The sequence below is a fragment of the Notolabrus celidotus genome, chromosome 19 (assembly GCF_009762535.1).
Source record: "Notolabrus celidotus isolate fNotCel1 chromosome 19, fNotCel1.pri, whole genome shotgun sequence".
Classification (NCBI taxonomy): domain Eukaryota; kingdom Metazoa; phylum Chordata; class Actinopteri; order Labriformes; family Labridae; genus Notolabrus; species Notolabrus celidotus.
Window position 1 is genome coordinate 25,516,203 of NC_048290.1, and position 20,237 is coordinate 25,536,439.

At 39.2% G+C, this 20,237-nt stretch overlaps 1 protein-coding gene across 2 annotated transcripts in view; it reads left to right on the plus strand.

The window, feature by feature from the left end:
* sardh (sarcosine dehydrogenase) overlaps positions 1–20,237 on the plus strand; it is a 58,968-nt gene that overhangs the window by 26,846 nt on the left and 11,885 nt on the right. For both annotated transcript variants that reach the window (XM_034709122.1, XM_034709121.1), the window contains exons 11-17: positions 1,909–1,999; positions 2,222–2,363; positions 8,454–8,537; positions 8,787–8,900; positions 9,279–9,417; positions 12,134–12,247; positions 15,287–15,434. In XM_034709122.1, the coding sequence (XP_034565013.1) occupies positions 1,909–1,999; positions 2,222–2,363; positions 8,454–8,537; positions 8,787–8,900; positions 9,279–9,417; positions 12,134–12,247; positions 15,287–15,434 (832 nt within the window). The remainder of the gene's footprint in view (positions 1–1,908; positions 2,000–2,221; positions 2,364–8,453; positions 8,538–8,786; positions 8,901–9,278; positions 9,418–12,133; positions 12,248–15,286; positions 15,435–20,237) is intronic.

A 20,237-nucleotide genomic window follows, 5' to 3' on the forward strand; every position in this document is an offset into this window, starting at 1 on the left:
AAAGATGTACGTTTTCTCCCTCATTAAAAAGCCTTATTTGAACTAATGGCAGCGTTACAGTGAATGTCACAGGGGACAAGAAGAAAGCAAATATCTAAAAAGAGTCTCCGGAGCAGTGCACAACAGAGAGAGAATGCTAATGATAGTAATGAGATATAAAGGTACAAATGTTTGCACATCATTTACCAGCGTAAAAGACTGAGAGCTTAATGGAGGGTTAATGGAGAGGGGAGGTACAAAGGCAGAGAGGAGATAAGACAAGTAGTGGCACAAGCACAAGAGTTCCCACGCAGATACACGCTCACACATCAACGTGTTTATCTGGGGTGACATTTATCAGTGCCACCTCGCCTTGCTGGTTGTCTCCACATTGTATTGAGAGAACTCCATCATCCCCCTCCCTTCATCACCCTCCTCCCTCAATCTCTCTACCCCTGTTCCAATCCATCCATCCATCCATCCGTCCCGCCGTTCAAACACCCACCCAGGCCTGGCCCGGAGTGACAGCGCCCCAGCATGGATGTAGCGATGAGAGATAGAGAGAGAGGGGTTGCTGTGAGAGATAAAGATGGAGGGATGAAGGAGTGGTACAAGGACATGCAAGGACTGGTAGCGCTGCTGCATAGTGATGTTTGAGTGTGTTGATGTGCACAAACAACACGCACACACATGCAAATTACCGGCAACAAAACAACAGAAGGGGGTTGCTTAAGGGGGAGCTCATTAACCCAGCAGTTTTGGGTCTGGATGGATGAAATATTGAATTGCCAGTCTTCATATGCTAGCTCTGTTGAAACACACAGAATGCAGTAGTTGTACGGTTGCAGATGATGAGGTCAGATTGCTCAGAGGGTTGCTGTGAGCGAGGGTCAAATGATGGAACAAAGGTCAGAGGAAACCTCTGTAGGTCATATTACGTAGAGCGACTGAGGCAGAGAAAAAAAACGGCTTTTCTTTTCTGTTCTCTGCATTAATGACACATACTCAACATCCTTCAGACATGCTATAGGTTAAAGACAGAGATATGGTATTCTGTTCATCAATTAATTTGAGAATTTTCTTTCGATTAATCTCTAAATCCTTCTTTTTTTTTACAGAAGGTCACAAATAATGGAACTTTTTCGCCATAGTTTGATTTGACAGTCAGACAGGAATACTAATGCACCCTTGAAACTTTATTACAGACCGAAGTTTCAGACGTAAGACATGCAACACATTGTGTAAATTGTCAGCATAAGTGCTTTAGAATATCATAGTTCATGTAAAGTATATTGAAATATATATTAAAGAACGTTAAACTCCTAAATAGAGATAAGTACACCCATGTCTCATAGCTGGGACTCCTGAGGCACAGCACTGTATCTGATGTTGGGCAGAGTCAAGATGGTTTCATCTGTAAAACTTCAAATAAAGGCCTGTCCCAGTTAAAGGCAGGGTCTCTTTTAGTAACTTGTTGTAGCTGTTGATTCAGTTATAAGCCTGTATACAGTAACTGTTTTTCTACCGGAATGTGAAACGATGTGGCTGAAATTTTTTTTACACTGACACTGAAACGTCACACATCACGTTTGCCAATCACCAAAGCATCACAGAGAAAACAGGAGGAACTGAATGCTGTCAGGCTGTCACATTTGTGCAACAAAAAGCAGCAGGATTGATTTTTAAGAAAATGGGAGTGAACATAGCTGAAGTTTAACTTATGTCTGAGAAAGATGTTGAAAAGCACACTGCGAAGTGGTGGGAGGGTTAATGATCTGTTGGAGCATACTGGCAAGTAAATCCACAGCCTATGGGCATGGCATAGATCAGCGCTATATTCTCTTCGAGTGGATCAGGATGAAAGCTGAAAAATGTATGCGTTCAAAATGTACTCTCCTTATTCCCTTGCTTCTTGTGTGTGTTTGTCAGGCATGATGCTGGGAGGTGGTTGTGGCAGAGAGCTGGCTCACTGGATCATACACGGACGCCCTGAGAAGGATATGTACGGTTATGACATCAGGTACATAAATGCATTCTTAAAATATAAAAGCATTTTAGTTAAGACACTTATCATAGGAAGCACCACGGGAACAGTCACTCCTCAAAGTAAGTCACGACTTTGAGATTTTTAATGGCAATTTTTCAAGAGCTGCAGGGACAGGAATAATGCTAATAAGGTGTGAATAGTTGTGATGTTGAATTAGCTTTTAATAACTCTTTTGAATTCTTTCTGCACTCCCAGACGTTTCCACAACTCACTGACAGACAACCAACGCTGGATCAGAGAGAGGAGCCACGAGTCGTACGCCAAAAACTACTCTGTGGTGTTCCCCTTTGATGAGCCGCTGGCTAGCCGGAATATGAGGAAGGACCCTTTCCACCAGGTACATGATGAACAGTCTGATCTCCAGAGCAGACAGTTCAAATTGAATGAAGAGTTCAAGGAAAAAAAACGAAAAAACGTCTTAGTATTGCTTTAGTGAGACTTCTTTCATCTGTGATGAGTCATTTAAGTTGAGGCAGGTTCAAAGAATATTTCTCTTTTTCATCTTTTTGTCTTCTTTAGCCCCAGCACATGTTACAGCTTTAAATGAGTAAATAATGGACAACAAGAAGGAAAAGAACTCTAAACAGATCTTCAATCGTTTTAAAATGTGACACCACTATACACACTTTTTGGAAAAGATTGTTAAACTTAATTTTTTTTTACAACACAATACACAAAATTATGGATAAAGTAACAGGGACATTGTCTTTGTGGAGTTGATGTTATTCAGTGCTTTGCATCTGTTAAAAAGGTTTAATATAATAAGTCAGACAAAAGCAGAAACACTTTGTTCTTCTGCCTCTCCTTGAGATGTAACAAGAACATATTCATCTATATTTCTCCTTGATCTGAAAACCACTATACACACTAAACACACCATAACCCAAGTTTTATTCAAGTGCTTTCAGTTAGGTAACCGTAAAGCTTTTACTATCTGTGATAAAAGTGTAGGCAGTGTTGTGTATCTCTCAGGATTTACACAGACAGACCTTTTGGCTTGTGCATAGCTGAGGGGAAACTTTCTGGACCCATATTGACGAGCTTTCCTAATATAGAAGGAAACCAGCTCACCTCTTCCAGTCACAGTGGGATCTCTGCTGCCATTTAATCTGACCAGACAACTTTGATCAAATGCTGTATTTTTACAGGTTGCATGACTCACTCCCTTTCTTTACTTTACCATTCATTGCACTCCTTGTGCAGTTTTTCAGTGCACCTACACGTAGCCTTCACTATTCTGTCTCACATTCGTTGTTCTATCTTCTTGACATCTTCCCCCAACACAATTTCCTCTTCTATTCATCAGGCTATTCATACTTAGTCTATTTCTGACTTTCTTTCTTCCTGTTGTTGTCACTGTCTTTGTTTGTGTCGTAATCTGTGTTTTGTCTGAGAGAACAAGCAATGCTTTTATTTCTCTCTGTCTATTAACCTCTGTAACCTTGGCGTCTGATTGGATAATTGAGACAGTGATGTTGCGATAAAGCAAATCAAAATATAAACATTGCTGTCTAACAATCGGTCTATCTCTGTTCTATAAATAGAATCTATTATTACATGTTGTGTAAGTTAGACAAACAATGAACAAGAAGCATGTGTTTAGGGACTGTATCTGAACTTTTAACAGAGTTAGTGTGATATGGCTGAGTTTACCTCTACAGACCACAGCAGGCAGTAGAATAACGTTACTAACATTGAGCTACTTTTTCTTACACACAACTTGCATTATAAGTACAGACACATGGAGAGAGAGAGGAGGGGAGTCTTCATCACACCCTTTGATGCGATTATTAAATCCATACTTGAGGACCCTTCTTTGTGTGAACGTGCAAAATTTAGTGAAAAAAAAACTGAGCATCTCTACAGATGTTCTCTGTGGCACCTACATGCACTACTTGAATGTAGCTTTCTTTTCACTGAGACTCTGCACAGGGATTTATCAGCAGTATATATGATGATACATGTCCATCGATCCACAGATCACATGCTATCCAAACCCTGGGGGTGACAACAGATCAACTGTGGTCCATTACACTGTTATTATATTACACCAAGATACCTGAGTGTGTATCCCAGTTGAGATTTCAATGAGGAAAAACTGCATGTTCATCACGCCAGTAATATTGGTCATACTGCAGACATGCCAGCCTGAAGTGCAGGCAACTGTTTAGGGGCTGTGGAACATAAAGGGGGCTGTATCTGGCCCCCAGGATTTTCGAATAGGCCTGTTCTCACTGACTTTTGCAGATGTATCTCTTGTTATTATACCGTGTTCCAAATTATTATGCAAGTTGCATTTTTGTGAATATTTTAAAAACTATGTTAACAGTTGCTTTCAAATTTGTTAGGAGGTCAGATAGTGAATATATTTCTTCAACTGTGTGGTTAAAATGATGCTTTTCGGCTGTATTTTTAAATTAATGCGGAATCTGCAGAAATGAGTGTGCCAAATTATTATGCAACTTGGTGATAAGAGCATATAACTTGTGAAAATTAAAAACTAATATAATAAAATAATATTTACTACAACCATATTAAACTTCAACAAAATCAACAGTTTTCTTTACATTTGTATACAAAATAAAACTCTAATGTCTTTAAAACATTTAAAATCTATAGTGTTTCTCTAATGTCCAATATAACCTCCTTTTCTCTCAGTGAGGGTCAGAAGTCTCTGGTAATCAGATTTAGTTTCTGATGACTTCTCCGCTGACACTGTGAGCTGCACCTTGTATGGCTTTCCAAAGATGCTCTTTTGGGATGTATTTCTTGCCTTTACTGTAAATGATCTCCTTTATTATTGACTACAAGTTCTCAGTCGGGCTGAGATCAGGTGAGCAGGCAGGCCAGTTCATGAGGCACACAGTTGAAGAAATATATTCACTATCTGACTTCTTGACAAATTTGAAAACGACTGTTGACATAGTTTTTAAAATATTCACAAAAATGCAACTTGCATAATAATTTGGAACACGGTGTAATGAGTGTTATGAGCCATTCAGCTCTTTTATCTTTTTAAAAACCTATACAGAGGGATATAACAACTGTATGCTACCCTAACATTAGGTTAGTGTGATTAATTCAAACAGAAATGTGAATCATTGTTATTAGGACACTTTTGAGCAAGACACCCCTTCATAAGTCAGTGCACAAGTTGGGCCACTCAAGTGGTAAAAGTTTGTACATGCCCCTGGATTTAAAATGCTAATGGGAGCATAGAATCACCTGCCATGTCTTTGTATCCAATATTAAAGCTGTGTGTGGTATATTAGTAAAGATATCAGTTGTCCAATATTATTTTAATTCATTTATCTGTCAGACAGTCATCTCTCTCTCTCTCAATTTTTTTCAATTCAAATTTGCTTTATTGGCATGAACAACGAGATATTATTGCCAAAGCACATAAATTCATACAGTACATAATATATATTCACAACACACTACACTCACCATATATACATTAATCACACACCATATTCATTACATATTATATTCATCACATACATATCAACCATATATTACATATTTTGTATGCATTAATGAACGATGGTGTCACCTATACAGTATATCTCAATGTCCTCACCCGATGCAGTGCGCTCACAAAATCAAACACCATGGGCTGGTGCGTCCCTCAGTCCCTCATGGTCGTCCCTCTCTCTCTCTCTCTCTCTCTCTCTCTCTCTCTCTCTCTCTCTCTCTCTCTCTCTCTCTCTCTCTCTCTCTCTCTCTCTCTCTCTCTCTCTCTCTCTCTCTCTCTCTCTCTCTCTCTCTCTCTCTCTCTCTCAAATCTAGAGGCAGATATCTTCTTCAGGCTCAAGCAGACAGCAGTTAGTGGGGTAACTTATCCCCAGCAGCTACATTTATTAATGCGCTTCCTTGCCAACATGACTATAAATGATACACTTAGCATCGCTGGCCCGGTCTCGAATGTCTTTCAGTTTCCTTTCTCTCCTCACTCTGACACAAACTCTTAATGGGCCTCACCACCATATTTTATGCATTAATAACCCACTTAGCCCTGCTTCTCTGTTCCAGACTTCATTTACCTTTAACTGTTGCTCTTTCTACACCCACTCACGCATGCAGGCATTCTTTCAGTACAGATTACTGTCACAAAAACAGCATTAGCTATGTTGACGATGTTATGAGGATTTTGTCTGCTTTTTTCTTAAAGTTAGTGTTATTTAGCTTCTCTGACATCTTTCATGTTAATTATGTTGAGAGTTTTTCAAAGATTGTGTACAGAGTGAGAAAAGAAGAATGATAGGATCTTTGTTTCTTGGTTAGTTTTTCTTTTTTTTTTTTAAATGTTAACACAATGAAGAAATGAACAAAAGAAAAAGTTTAGAATTATACAATTGTTTGTGGGGTTTTTTTAAAAAAGAAAGGTAAAACACTCTAACACAAAAAAGGCCACAGATACAGCCTCATAAAATACAGCTTGAACACAGTAGTTCACTTAAAAAACATTTATGTCAGGCTTCCATTATCAACTATTGTTACAAAGTGGTAAAGCAGAACTTGATTCTTGTAATACATTTCTAGATTAAATATGAGGATAGCAAAAATCATAGTGTGGTGCTGGCAGAAAGTGTACCGATAGTTAAAGCTAGCAAAATGCTAGCAAACAACGTTTTCCCTTCTCACACATTTTAAAGCTGTATTTTAAGTTGAGTTGAGTAACTAACCATCTTGAGTTAAGACAATAATGCCCACTGTAAACACATAATAAAACATGTTAAAGATCAGGTTTTCTACAATGCTTTTGGGAAACAGCATGTGGTCAGAGGCTAAGAGCTGAGTCATCGTTAGCATTGTCTTAGCTAGTTTCTTGGGTAGGATTCCTTCAGTGACCTTAGCCAGGCCATACAAAAAATATAGCTATCAAAACACTTCAAGAAAGGCTTATATTTTCCTTAGTTGTTAAATAAGTATATATTTTTTAATTTTCTGAGCACACTAATGTTTGAGAAATACACTTGACTAATACTGAAATCTAGGGATCAGTGCACCATGTGTAGATTTTTCTCCACTCAAACCTTCGCTCCACTAATTTCTAAAGGTGGCTTTTAAGTTGCATATTCAGCTTTTCTTTTCAAATTGCCTTTCATTTTTTTTTTCTTAGCCATTGATATTACCCATAACATATATGTATTTAAAACTTACAAGCTGAAGGACATTTCCAACACACTGTAGATTGTTACATTCTGCAGAGTGTACACAGTATTATGTTGAGACAGCTTTGACAGACCTAGTGTCTGTTGTACAGCACGGTAAGATTAAAATCATTCCCAATCATGACAGCTTTTCAATTTTTTTTTGCTACATCACAAAAGAGCTCAATCTGCATAATACAAGTGCAGCTCAGTGATTATCAAGTTCTATTCAATCTAATTATATGGCTTTATGCTAGCCATCAGTACAACGCATTAATGAGACACAAATGAGTGCTGTCAGGTAGACTGACTTGTAGCTCAAAGGAAAGTGAGCACAGTCCCTGCTAGGCTGGGTTGGTCCAACCTTTGGATGCAAGCACATTAGACCCCTGCTAATCACTTGTAGAGGGCTATCACCTAGCAACTAGCCTCTCTTCTGTCAGACAGCCTCAGATAAATGTGTGGCTGCAGAAGAAAAAAAAAACACTGGAAGAGTCTAATTATTATTTCTTAAATGAGTGTCTTTTAACAACAGCAGCCTTTGCTACTAATCACCACTGCATGTATTAATGCTAAGAGGTGCTTAAGGAGGTTGATCCAATGCTGTCCCTGTGCAAATTATGAGACTGTCTACCATGAGGAGATTATTTCAGAGCATAACCAGGCTCTGACACTGCTGCTTACACATTTTCTCCACCTCGGTAACGGGTATGGTAAATATAGCTTGGTGTGGGAAGTTTTGGCAAGAGACAGCTAGCTGCCTGCTAGAGGGAGAGGGTAGCAGAACATACCTACCAACTGTGGGCGACTGTCAGTTTTAACAAGGAGGATGGAGCGCCCTGAAAATATCTTATTTTAACAGTGGTCAAGAATTAACAAGTACACTGTATTTCAGTGAAAAGCGTCACCAGCTTCATCCCTTTTCTGTTTCTTTAAACTACTATTTTAGTAAGTTATATTTAATGTATGCTAACTAGTTTCCAACAACAACTTTAAAGGTTATGGAGCTTGTTCTGCTGCCTCCTAGTGGCAAAATAAGGTAGTTGGTGCAACTTAAATGCTAAAAGTCAGCAATCAAAACCCACATGGAGCAGAGCCGGGTTGCTTTAGAAAGAGGTGTGTTCACTTCTGCAAATATAAGTGTCTGATTATTAAAATAAAGTAATTACTGTGACATTTTGCAAATGAACACCACACAGTTAACCCTTTATGTGCATGGTGCTCCCTGTTCTGATGTCATCTCTTTGTTTATGTGTGATTGTTTGTTTTAGGTGCTGACAGAGCAGGGCTGCGTGTTCCAGGAGAGACACGGCTGGGAAAGACCTGGCTGGTTCAACAAAGACTCGCCTGCTCCTGTGAGACACACACACTTTAACTATGCATACATATTGTACACCTGCAGTAAAAGCCAATGACTTGCATGCATCCACATATTGATCAAAGGCACTCAGAAAAGCCATAAATAATGATGCAAATTTTATTGCAAGGCTTGTTATGGAGGACAATGACGCAGTGTCTTCCTTTATGCTTTGTCCTTCTCCGTACTTTGAAACAGCACTGATTGATTGACCTTTAATTATCTTTTTGTCTTTATTATCACAAAGGTTAAAGACTATGATTACTATGGAGCATATGAAAACAAGAAGAATGTGAACTACAAATATAATGAACTACTGGGCAAAGAGTACACCTTCGGCTTCCCTCCACATCATGACGTGGTAAGACATCAAGAATCTCAGGAAAGAAAAAAGTGCTTTAGTTTAGTTGAAAATTTTAAAGTACTGGTCAAAAAGTTTCAAAGTGTCCTCATGTGAAATGATAGTGCTGTGTGGGAGTACGGTCAATGAGGTTTAGGGAGCAAAAAGTGAATACCAACTATACTTAAAAGGGAGATTTTGCAACCTCAAAGTGGAAACTTCACTGTTAGTTCTCCTTTAAATTTCACAGTAGTAATGAGTGTTTCCTATCCTCCTGGCTCTAAATATATGCAGTCATCTTGTCGTGTTTGGCAAAGAGTGGAACACACTTTGATTAAATGTCATGATTTCTGATTTATGATAATTGGAATCGTGTGATTTTGCTCTTTTAAAATGCAGATTAAGAGTGAGTGCCTCTCATGTAGACACGGCGTGGCTGTGTTTGACATGTCCTACTTCGGAAAGTTCTATCTCACCGGACCAGATGCCAAGAAGGCGGCTGATTGGCTGTTTACCGCTGATGTCAACAAGAAGCCAGGTCAGTGTGTTGCAACAAGAACACACATATGCATACACACACTCATGCAGACTCAGGCACAGACAGATGGGAGGAAAGATTGACAGGATGAAGAGGTTAGAAACATGGATGGAGAGACTGAACAGGGTGCCAGCACATGAGCAAAAACTGTCCACTCTTCTACAAAATCTCTAAATGCTGGTCTGTTTTCTCTGTGAGCTTCTGTTAAAGGGGTTTCAGTGGAGTCAGAGCTGTCAGATGTCGCTGTATCTTATCTGCGAAACTAACATCTGTGCCTGAGCTCTGCAGTGACAGGTGAGCAGATGGCGAAATAAGCAGAAGCCAAAGTGCCTATGATATTCTTTTGACCACTTATCTCCCTTTCTTGTCAGCTTTCAGTGCTGAACAGGAAAGATGGCAAATGTGTTGACAGAAGTATTCTTTTAGAATCATTGACCTGTCATCCAACTGTTCAAGGGATGAGTAGGATCTGAAAGAGTCAATCCCACGTTTTACCCATGGACACTAAGTGAATGGGGCTAAAGCAATGTCAAACTAGCAGTGAATTCAAAGGAATACAATTCTTCAACTGGAAGAAAAATGTGAAAAAAAAAGTCCACTCAGGGCTGAAAAGAGGAAATCCACACAAAGGTGAGTTTAATAGTCATGGTGCTAAACCATAGACTGTACAATATATTGGAGTAGCATCAGTGACGTCATCCATCTGTTTCTACAGTCCTGTTTTGAATCCAATCATTGGTGGGTGCCATATTGGAATTACTGAAGTCAACCTTACGACTGTCAAGCCAGTGTGAAGTAAATAGGCAGGCCTTTAGCCTTTTCGCTAACAGCTACAGAGTGCCCGCCTGTCAATCATGTCAGTCATGCCGTTATTTAGGCATAACTCATAAGTTTAATATCTTAAATAACAAGTTCTAAAATAAATCACCCCCTGTACAGTGTATGCCCAGAGAGAAATTAGCTTTAAATACACGAACAGATTTTATAACCAGGCTGAAAACATGTTTAATTTTGCTGTACTGATCACCTTCTTTGAATGGGTGTTTATGTGGTTTCCGGTGTTTCTGCAGCAAGCCATAAGCGGATGCTCGATTTACTGCAGTTTTTATCACTTCTGCATAAGCCTTATATTTTAAGACTGGAGGTTGCCGCTTGTGCTAAACCTGAGGGCAAAGGCTGAATAATGTGTCATATTTTTCCAAACTCATGGTGTTTAATTTATGAGCATTTCTTTTATAATTACAAAATACTATTATTTGCATAATGTTTGGACTACAGCCTAGAAACAAACTATGACTGGCAATAAGGGCCCACAAAAATAAAAATATGAATCATTAATATAACCTACAAGTTATTCTAATGATGATGAATAATTGTTTGGTCACCTGAACGCACACAGATCATTAGAAGATTGAAGATAGATCCAAGAGGAAGTAAGAAAGGTGAAAACAGCGAAAATGTTGTTAGAACATGAACAGACTTGATTCATCATATCATATTTCATTGGTCAAAAAGTCAGAATGCAATTGTAATAGCTTAAGCCAGGAGTCATCTAGCAATCAAAGCTCATACAGAAACATTGTCTTCTTCATTGAAATGTAGCTTAAATGGTACACCAGATGTGTTTGATATTTTTTTCATCATGTTCTTTTTTTAATGACAACGTATTAACATATATATAGTCTGCTCTGATGGCATGTAATATCCATTCATTCCACAGCCTGTCTCACTCTAGACAGTGCTAGGAACTATGTGTCATGTACACAGCTGTGTTAAGCACGCAGCAGGAAGCAGGTTCACCTGTGTGAAACAAGTGAAAGCCCCGTTTCACTTTCTGCTTGTTTGATTGATGTCTTGTGCTTCCTTCCAATTTGTTTTCCTCCAATAATCTCTGACAACCACATCTCACCCACCTACGACTGTAGCTTTTTAAAAACTTGGCTTTTTTTTGATGTGGTAGATGATGATGCATCAGCCAACTTTGCTTTCCCAGCTTCTTTGTCGAGCTGTCTCTCTTTCAAACATCCAGTTCTCCATGAACAGCAGGGACAGTGGTCAGAGTTACTGTCACCAACACATTAACACATCCTGTTCTGTAACACTAGTGACATAATGAAACTAAAACATCAGTCAGCCATTGAAGTAAAAGCTGATTGGTGGACAGCTACATATTAGCGTGTCACAGCAGATATGAGACTCTCTGGTCCTGAGGAGGATTGGAATGTTGTGATTTTGTCTCTGGTGATGATATTCAGAAGGAAATAACTTTGATGTGCACTAAAAAAGAAGTCTTTGTTAAGTGGTGTTCTCAGCAAACATTACACTTTGATGGGGGTTCATTTTTCAGTCGTTTCCTTGGTAACTGTTTTACTAAAAGGCGAGGTTGTCCGGGCGAGTGTGGTCCCTGGAGGAGTATTGAAAGAGGTGTAAGTACACTAGCCTTGATTAAAAATTCATTTTAGCTCACACAAGGGGGTCAGGAAATCAAACACACACACACGCACAAGCACACACGCACATGCACACGCACACGCACACAGCAACACAAAGCTTACAAACTGGATCATTCACATAAAATCCCTTAATAAGAGCTTGACCTCAGACTTGTGTTCATTTTTCATTCACAGATTTGTTTGCTTTGCTGTATCAGACAACACATTTGAAGTGGCCAGGAGAATTAATTGAGTAAGTGCTTGTTTGTTTGTGTGTGTTTCAGGCGCCACTGTGTACACCTGCATGCTGAATAAGAAAGGAGGGGCGGAGGCTGACCTGACAGTGAGCAGGCTGGAGCCCGGAGCTGCCAACCTTCCACTGGCACCAGAGTCCAATGGTGAGAAACTGTGTGTATCTGTGTGTGTGTTGCCAGTAATACCTGGTACACTTTAATATATTTTCTTTTGTGTGTCTTTTATTTTTGATGTTGTATTTTTTATCTGTTGCCGGATATATCTGTCACTCTTGGTGTCTTATTTTGGATGTGTTATTGTTTTGTTCCTTTGACAGGTCTATTTTTCATTTCAGTATATCTATCATATTTGTTTTTTTATTCTGTATATTAAGCTTCTGTCCCCTCTGTTCTCCAATCACTTCAGAGTGTGGCCATGTGATCCATCAGAAAACAATAAGTGGGTGCCAGATTGGCCTAGTGGTTAAGTCACGCGCCCCATGTGCAGAAGCGATAGTCCTCAAGCTGACAGCCTAGGTTCAGTTCCAACCTGTGGCCCCTTTCCCACATGTCACTCCCAACTCTCTCCCCGTTTCCTGCTCTGTCCACTTCCCTGTTCTCTCTGAATGAAGGCAAAAAAGCCTGAAAATATAAATTAAGAGAAGAAGAAGAAACAGTAATTTAAAAAAGCCCAGCTCACTTTGATTTCAAGCACACTGAACATTACTTCATAGAAGCTCCTCTTTGTTACTAGGTTTTGATTATTCACCTAATAACTCTGAAAGAACTCCTGAAAAAGAAAGATGAATAACAGTGATGGAGCACGCCATTAGGCACTTCATTTGGACATCTGCATGTGTGTGAGCACCGTTGCAGACTGGAGTCCCTGTTGGAACAATGATGCAGTCTCATATGAACTGCTGTACATTTGCTTAGTGTGTATGTTGGGGCTGCACTAATGTGCGCTCATCCACATGTTGCCTGTATAAAACGAATACAAGAAAGATGATGTGAAGCTACTATGAGCTGAGTGTATGACAGTAGGTACCAAGTATGAATAATCCTTATAATTCAAATTAATTTATAAGATAATAATTTGTGCAACAGCATGATGTCATCAAATAGACTGACTTTTGTCAGCATCCCCTATGCCTGACATCCAGTGCCCCTTGCATTGCTTCTAAACAGTTCTGTAGTAGACAACCATCCTGTTACAGTTGAACTATCTTGTCGTCGAACTTGATCAGTCAGAGAAGGGAGGACACATTTGGTGTCATGTAGACGAGTGGACATTAATGTGCTCTGAACCCATGGTTGCAGCTGCTTATATGAGTGTTGTGTCTCTGTGCTGGATTAACAAGTTACAGACTCCTACAGTAATATGACAAAAGAACGTTCATTTTATTTAGTGTTCTACCTCTACATATCCCATGAAAAGGGGTCATCTACACCTAAGTTTAGACCTTTTAAAAGCAACTAAAGCAATGGAGAACAGTTGCCATATTGAGATGACTATCACCGATCATCTTGTGGCCACTCATTATTATGTTGTGGCTATAAGATAATTAAATTGCGACATCTTGTTTTTTTTTCATTCAGCCATTTCACCACTTTCCATGTGAGTTTGGTTTATTCATCTTTTTTAATGTGCCGTTGAGAGAAAATCAAAGCGGGGAACTACAACAGATTTTCAACACAAAACGCTGATACATGACCCTGAAAGAGTTATTTTACTTGGTTGTACTGAAAACGTTGGTAAGGATGAGATGAAAGATGCCAAGAAGAAAAAAAAAAAACACTTCCTCACTTTAGCTGAAAGCAGAAAGATAATTAATGAAAGATGGGATCAGGGGTGAGTGTAAACACAATGTCTGCAGTCCGAGTCCAGATGGTACTGTGGGGTCATTGTAGCAGATCAGAAAAATTGTGTTAACATTAGAAATACCATCTGAGGTGGTAAGTGGCAGTTTAACACCATAATATATCAAAGTTACTGGTGCTGGATTTATTGTGCATTACATCCTCTCAAATGTATCCTCATAAAGACAGTGGCAGGGAACTTATTCATCTTATTTTGATGATTATATTTGGAGAAAACATTGTATTAATACAGTTAAAGAGAGATAAGATCTGGAAAGTTATCATCTGGACTGATTTTAAAATATTAACTTACCTTTGATGATTCTTAATTAACTACCTTAAAACCCAGAATATAAGTTGCATTGGTATGAAAGGCTTGGACTGTTTCCCAGAGGGACAAAGATTGAAATCCTGTTTGATTACTTTAATTATGTTCAGCAAATTTAACAACATGCAGTTTCTGTGTGACTGTGTAGCTCTTTCTGGTACCATCTGTTGTCACCATGTGAAATGTGAAACCCTGCGACGTAGTTATTGGTACGGTTGTTAATCTCAGCCAGCAGTAAGTTTGATAGCTGTGAAGTATGGACCCACTCCCTGCAACCAATATGTGTGAGACCCACTCCACACATCTCCACTGTTCACCTGTTGTCCTAAATTGAGGAGTCTTTTCAACCAAACAAGCACTCCACAAAGTTTATTTCCATACCGCCATTTTCTTTAAATAGTAGTATGCTAGACTCTAGACTAGTCCACCTTGCAATGCATCTGACCTGCTTTGTGCAGCAAATGACCTCTAGGTTGGATACTTAGCAAAATAAAATACCCCTCTAAAATACCCCTCACTGCATTTCATACTGGCATATTGATTACACCAGTGTTCAGGATGTAGCCAACTTTTCAGATGACAAAAATATATTTAAAGCGCATTTTAAACACACAATTTTAGTAACTGATGAAAGAAAATGAATCTTTAATCATTTAAAACACTTTTTAGTGAGTTTTCATGCTCTAGTGTGAAGCGTTTGTTGATTCTAGCTTCTAAAAAGTGAAGATAACACATTAAATAAAATAATAACTATAAGCAAGTTCCAAAAGGGAGCAATCTGAATATATAACCTTTGGTTTTATAAAATTCCCTCATTTTGTCAAATTACTATTTTAAGATGTTTTATTACCTTTTTTTATGATAATGTAGAAATGAACAAATGATGTTGAGCTACAGACCAAGTTTGACTTTATTACTTGTCATGTCACTTATAAGCATCCAGTAAGTTATTATTCTTGTCTGATAAAGCCCATTGAATCACTCCTCATCTCTTTCTCTCCCCCTCTTTTCTCCAGGTGATGCATACTACCTGGCCATTGGAGGTGGTGTAGCAGAACACAACTGGAACCATATCAGAACCGTTCTCCAGGACGAGGGCTTCAGCTGCCAGCTGACCGACCACTCTGAGGACATGGGGATGATCAGCATCCAAGGACCTAAGAGGTAAGATGAGATGGGGGGGAGGGGCCTAGAATGAAAACATGGGGATGATTTACCAGGTGAGGAGAGGACAAAAGGGTGAGAAGGGGGGGAAAAAGATGATATCTTTTAGGTCAAAAGAAGGGTAATGTTACACATCCTTGAAACAAGAGGTGGGGAATCAGAATCAATCGATGACAGAGGAGCAGGTTAAGAGCTTATTCTGAAGACTTGGCTGAAGCTTTAAGAGGTGAGAGAGAGAGCAAGAACAGAGGTGGGTTGTAAACAGAAGGAAGGAAGGAGCAGAGGGGTTCAAGGATAACTGTGCAGTTTTATGGCAGGGTTACAGTTCTGTGGGTTTGAAAGCTTGAAGACTTGTTTAGTCAAAGCAGCTGGATTTAAGCCGTCGTGGGCTTCAAATTGATGTGATCCTAAATCAGCCTTTTAGTGGAATTTATTCCACCATGAAGAAGATGACTGATCATTATTTTAGGCTTGCTAAGGGCGGATCTATAGACAAACTAGAGCATCTCTTGGCCAGTTTTTCCAGAGTGGAGTATCTCCAAAGCTACTTTTGAGGGTTGCAGTGACATTTTCCAAAAGCACTTATCGTCACAAGAGAAAGAATCCTCTCAGCAGTTTTTCTTGCTTGTCTCCAGCAGTTACAAATCTTCACTTTTCCATGAGGTAATTGGATCCCAAACAAAATAGTTTGGCTCCAACTTAAATATCCTCTTATACCTGCTTTTATCAGATATCCATATACTGTAGATTCTCACTTAAATGTTGCTAAAATATTTATCAGACAAAATGAACCAACAGCTGTAGCCTATTAACCTTTGGTTGTGCACATACATCGTCTTCAGAGAGCTCCTGACCACCAAATCAGGGCAATGTTGGTAGTATCCTTTACGATTGTTTTTAAGGAGACAGCTGATATTATTGGCTGTGAGGGATGTTTATATTTCTGACAGGTGAGAGCGACAGTTAGCGGTAGCACAGGCTTTGAGAGTCCACATTTATAATGCTTCTAGCTATAGATGAACCCAGGGACTTATGGGAAGTTAACAAGCTGCCATTAATGTGGTGGTGTCTCCCAAACATCTGCGTGTTTGAATGCAAGCTGTCCAATAAAGTGAATAGTTTCTACTTTAACTGGAACTTTTTAGTCACTTTGCTTTAGAAAATGCTTTAATGGACAGGAAAGATCCAGTGGAGTTTTCTGTTGCTGTGACAGTTATGGCAAACTTTAACTTTATTAACACAGTATACAAGTCTTTACTTTACTTACTTACTATGAAGTGTCCTGCTTTGTGAAACTGAATCACTGACTGTGTATTAAATGGACCCTGTTGTATTCTAAACCATTTTTGTGCACCAACTTTTGCCTTTCTGCACCATTTCATAATTTTCACATCATTATAAATACAACATTTGTCAGCGTTAAGAGCTCCTCAATGTCAGTCCTGAATTCACAGAGCTTTGGCTTTATAAAAGTGGCCTATGCACAGTCCATATGTAGCTTTGTTTGAAGTTACTGTATGTACTGTAGTCTTAACAATGCATTTATAAGCAAACGCAAATGTCCACGTAATTCAGAATGTGATTAATATCTGTGACATAATTAATACATTTTAAGATGGAAGTTGCAGGCCATATAAAATTTGGCGGTGATTGACCCCTGGGCCGGACTTTGGACATGCATGCTCTAATGGCTAGCTAATCAAGCATATCAAACAAACATAAGCATAATCAAGTTAGAGCTGTGTGTAATCATTACATACCAGATGCATGAGCAGAAAAAGGAAAATATGTGTGTAATGAATATCTATAAAATGTCTGATGATGATGATGAAAGCAGCTGTTAATTAAGCTAACGAGCTGAAAGAAAATCATGATATCACACAGCACGTCATCACAATTATGTGGCAGATTTTTCTCTATTACTCCATTGTATAATCAAGCCATTATGTTTAATACAAAGTATCTAAATGTTAAGATTGCCTGATTAAGGTTCCTTCATTAGTTACTGGGAAAAGCTGTGTTATGTCTTTAATCCAGTCATCTATGCTGCCGTCACAGTCAGCAGACCACAAACACTGAGCTGTCACTGCAGGAATGGCAGCAAGATAGAAACTACTACAGTAATGGTGGCAAGATGGTGGGACACACAAAAAGGTGTCCTGATTAGTGTATATACTGTTATAGAGGGGACATTAAATCCTGTTCACACCCATGTTGCTCTTTTACACAGCTAAACCCAGCAAAAACAGTCTTGTCAATGATAATCTCATGAAATGCAGGTCATAAAGAAGTATTAGTATGAGTGTGACTATTTCAAAATCAGTGAAAAACTCCTCACTGTGTCTTTATTTGGTGATCTTTGCATTACATTTAGAAAGATAAATACACAGATTAATGGATTGATTTTGGTTATCGCAAACTGGGATATTGTGATACTTTCAAAACACACACTTATGAAAATGGTGAAACAAAAACAAAACATATGATGGCAGCTGCTTGTAACAGGCAGCCCCCTGTACCATCTTGCTCTGCTCCAGGTTTCACAGTAATACAAAGTCGATGGCTGTAGCAAACAGAGTGAGCCGCTTTTACAGCTTCTATTGTCAAAAAATAGGTTTGTTATTTTGTTCCCTTATTATATGTATGTCAGATATTGTATAATCCTAAATTGTGAAAATGATCAGTCAGATTGCATCCTTTGACCTGCGCAGTTTGTCACAGTAACTCCCCGGTGTTAACCTGAGAGTAAAAACTTTTAAGCTCCAAGTGTCAAAAACTCCTCAGCAGATATTCTGCATTTAAATTAGGCTTGATGAAATTATTCAGATTAGCGGGGATTTAAAGCTGCAGATTTTGGATCCTTTAATGAGGACAAGCAGGGATTACTTTGAGACAGCTGTCTGCTACTTGAACGCTGTCAAACACAGGGTTCATGTGTGAGAGAGGTGTAGCTGTCTGCTGGGCTGCACACTCACACTGCTGCTGTTGTTCATGTCTGTAGTTGTTGATGATACTCAGCAGCTGAGGATGTCTATAGGATGTCTAAGTATTCTGCTAAATTCTTTGTATTTCTTCTTCTTAGCATGAGAAATCATGTTCTGTACAGGTGAAAACAGTGCTACACATGTGGAGTTGGGATACAGTCCAACGTGTGGCTTTCTTCATCCTTCCCACAGCTTTTCTCTGTTCTTGTCTCAAAGCAAAAGCCGGGCCACCTTTACCTCTCCCGCTCTCACTCTCTGAACTCCTCATCTATCTTTTCCTCCGCTCTCCCCCACCTCACCGCACTCTGTCTTTGTTCTTCCTTCTTACCAGCAGCAGGGTTAGGCCACTCTGTGTGGGCTCTGTCAATTTTTTTTCTCTGTCTCCTGGAGGCTTTTTCTAATCTTCTGCTCTCTTAAGTTTCTTATTCCTCCTCATGTCTCTGTAGATCTTATCCACATTTGTCTCACTTTCTCTTTCTGTGTCTTCCCCTTTTTACTAAATCTGCCTGTCTTTATCGCTTAAGTAAAATCAAAAATCAGTGCGTCACTAGCAGCAGAAATCCTTCTCATGTGTGTTTGTGTTCATTATGGATATAGACACACATAACAGGATGTTGATTGAGTTTCATTGAGTTTTTCTCAGCATCCAGAGCACACTCAGCATGTTGGAGTCTGCGTTTGCATCTGTGTATGTTTCCTTGTGTATGCTGCTATAGCATCAGTAAGATTGGCATCTGCGTTTCCTTCCTCTAAATGATTCTCCGCCCTTCCTCTATGTTACTGCAACAAATAAGGAGTTCCAGAAAATCGACCCTTTAATGTTTAGGTTTTGTTTTCTTCCCCGAGGAAATTGATCTTTTTAAATCTCAAGGAGAGAAACAATTACAGCGTTTATGGAAATGCCTTTAAACTCACTCCCTCTGTCTCATTTGTATTCTCTGGAGGGGTAGGAGTCGGTAAACTTGTAGCTTTTTTCCTCGCACAAAGGATGAAGCTGCTGCTCCTTCATTTGCTTTGTATTTATGAACCTTACTTATAATATATGAAATTATGTGATGTGTAAGAAAAGCTCTCTCTCTCTCTCTCTCTCTCTGCGTGTGTGCATCTTCTGAGACGCAGCTGAGAGCCGTAGTTAAGTGCCGAGTCCGAGGAACAAATTGGTGGTTGCAAGACTGCCTCAGCACACACACACACACACACACACACAGAAACAGAACCATTCAGTGATTATATATAGCTAATTGGCCTTGCTCTCGGGTTCTTGAGTTCAGTGAGCAAAGCATGCTCATGGTAAGACATAAGTTGGAGAACAGCTTGAAGAAAATCTCCGTCTGTACATCATCACATAGCTGCTAGCCTGTACCTATGCATTTCTGCAGGAAGTATTTAATTCACATAAAACCCAACCTGCATATTTATACACATGGCAACATTTTTCTATGACCGCGTCAATTGCTCATTAGAAGAAAAGGACACCCACACACATGCACACAAACGTAACATGAACCCTTCCCCAAATACCTCCATCCCTGGCTTCCTGCCACACTGTAGCAAAAATATCACAGCGATAAGGCCTCTACCTGCCCACTCACACACGTCCAAGCGGCAAAGTAAGCTAAACTTAGTCCCTTTTCTTTCTGATGACTCATCTTTATGTAATATTGATTTTTAGTGTGTGTGTGAGTGTGTGTTTGTGGGAGAGTTCGAGCTGGACCATTTCTACAGCAAATAAAACCGAGATTGTTGTGCATTCATTAAATATTCCACATAATTTAACAAATGACCTAATTAAGATGCATGTAGAGTAAATATCTTCACA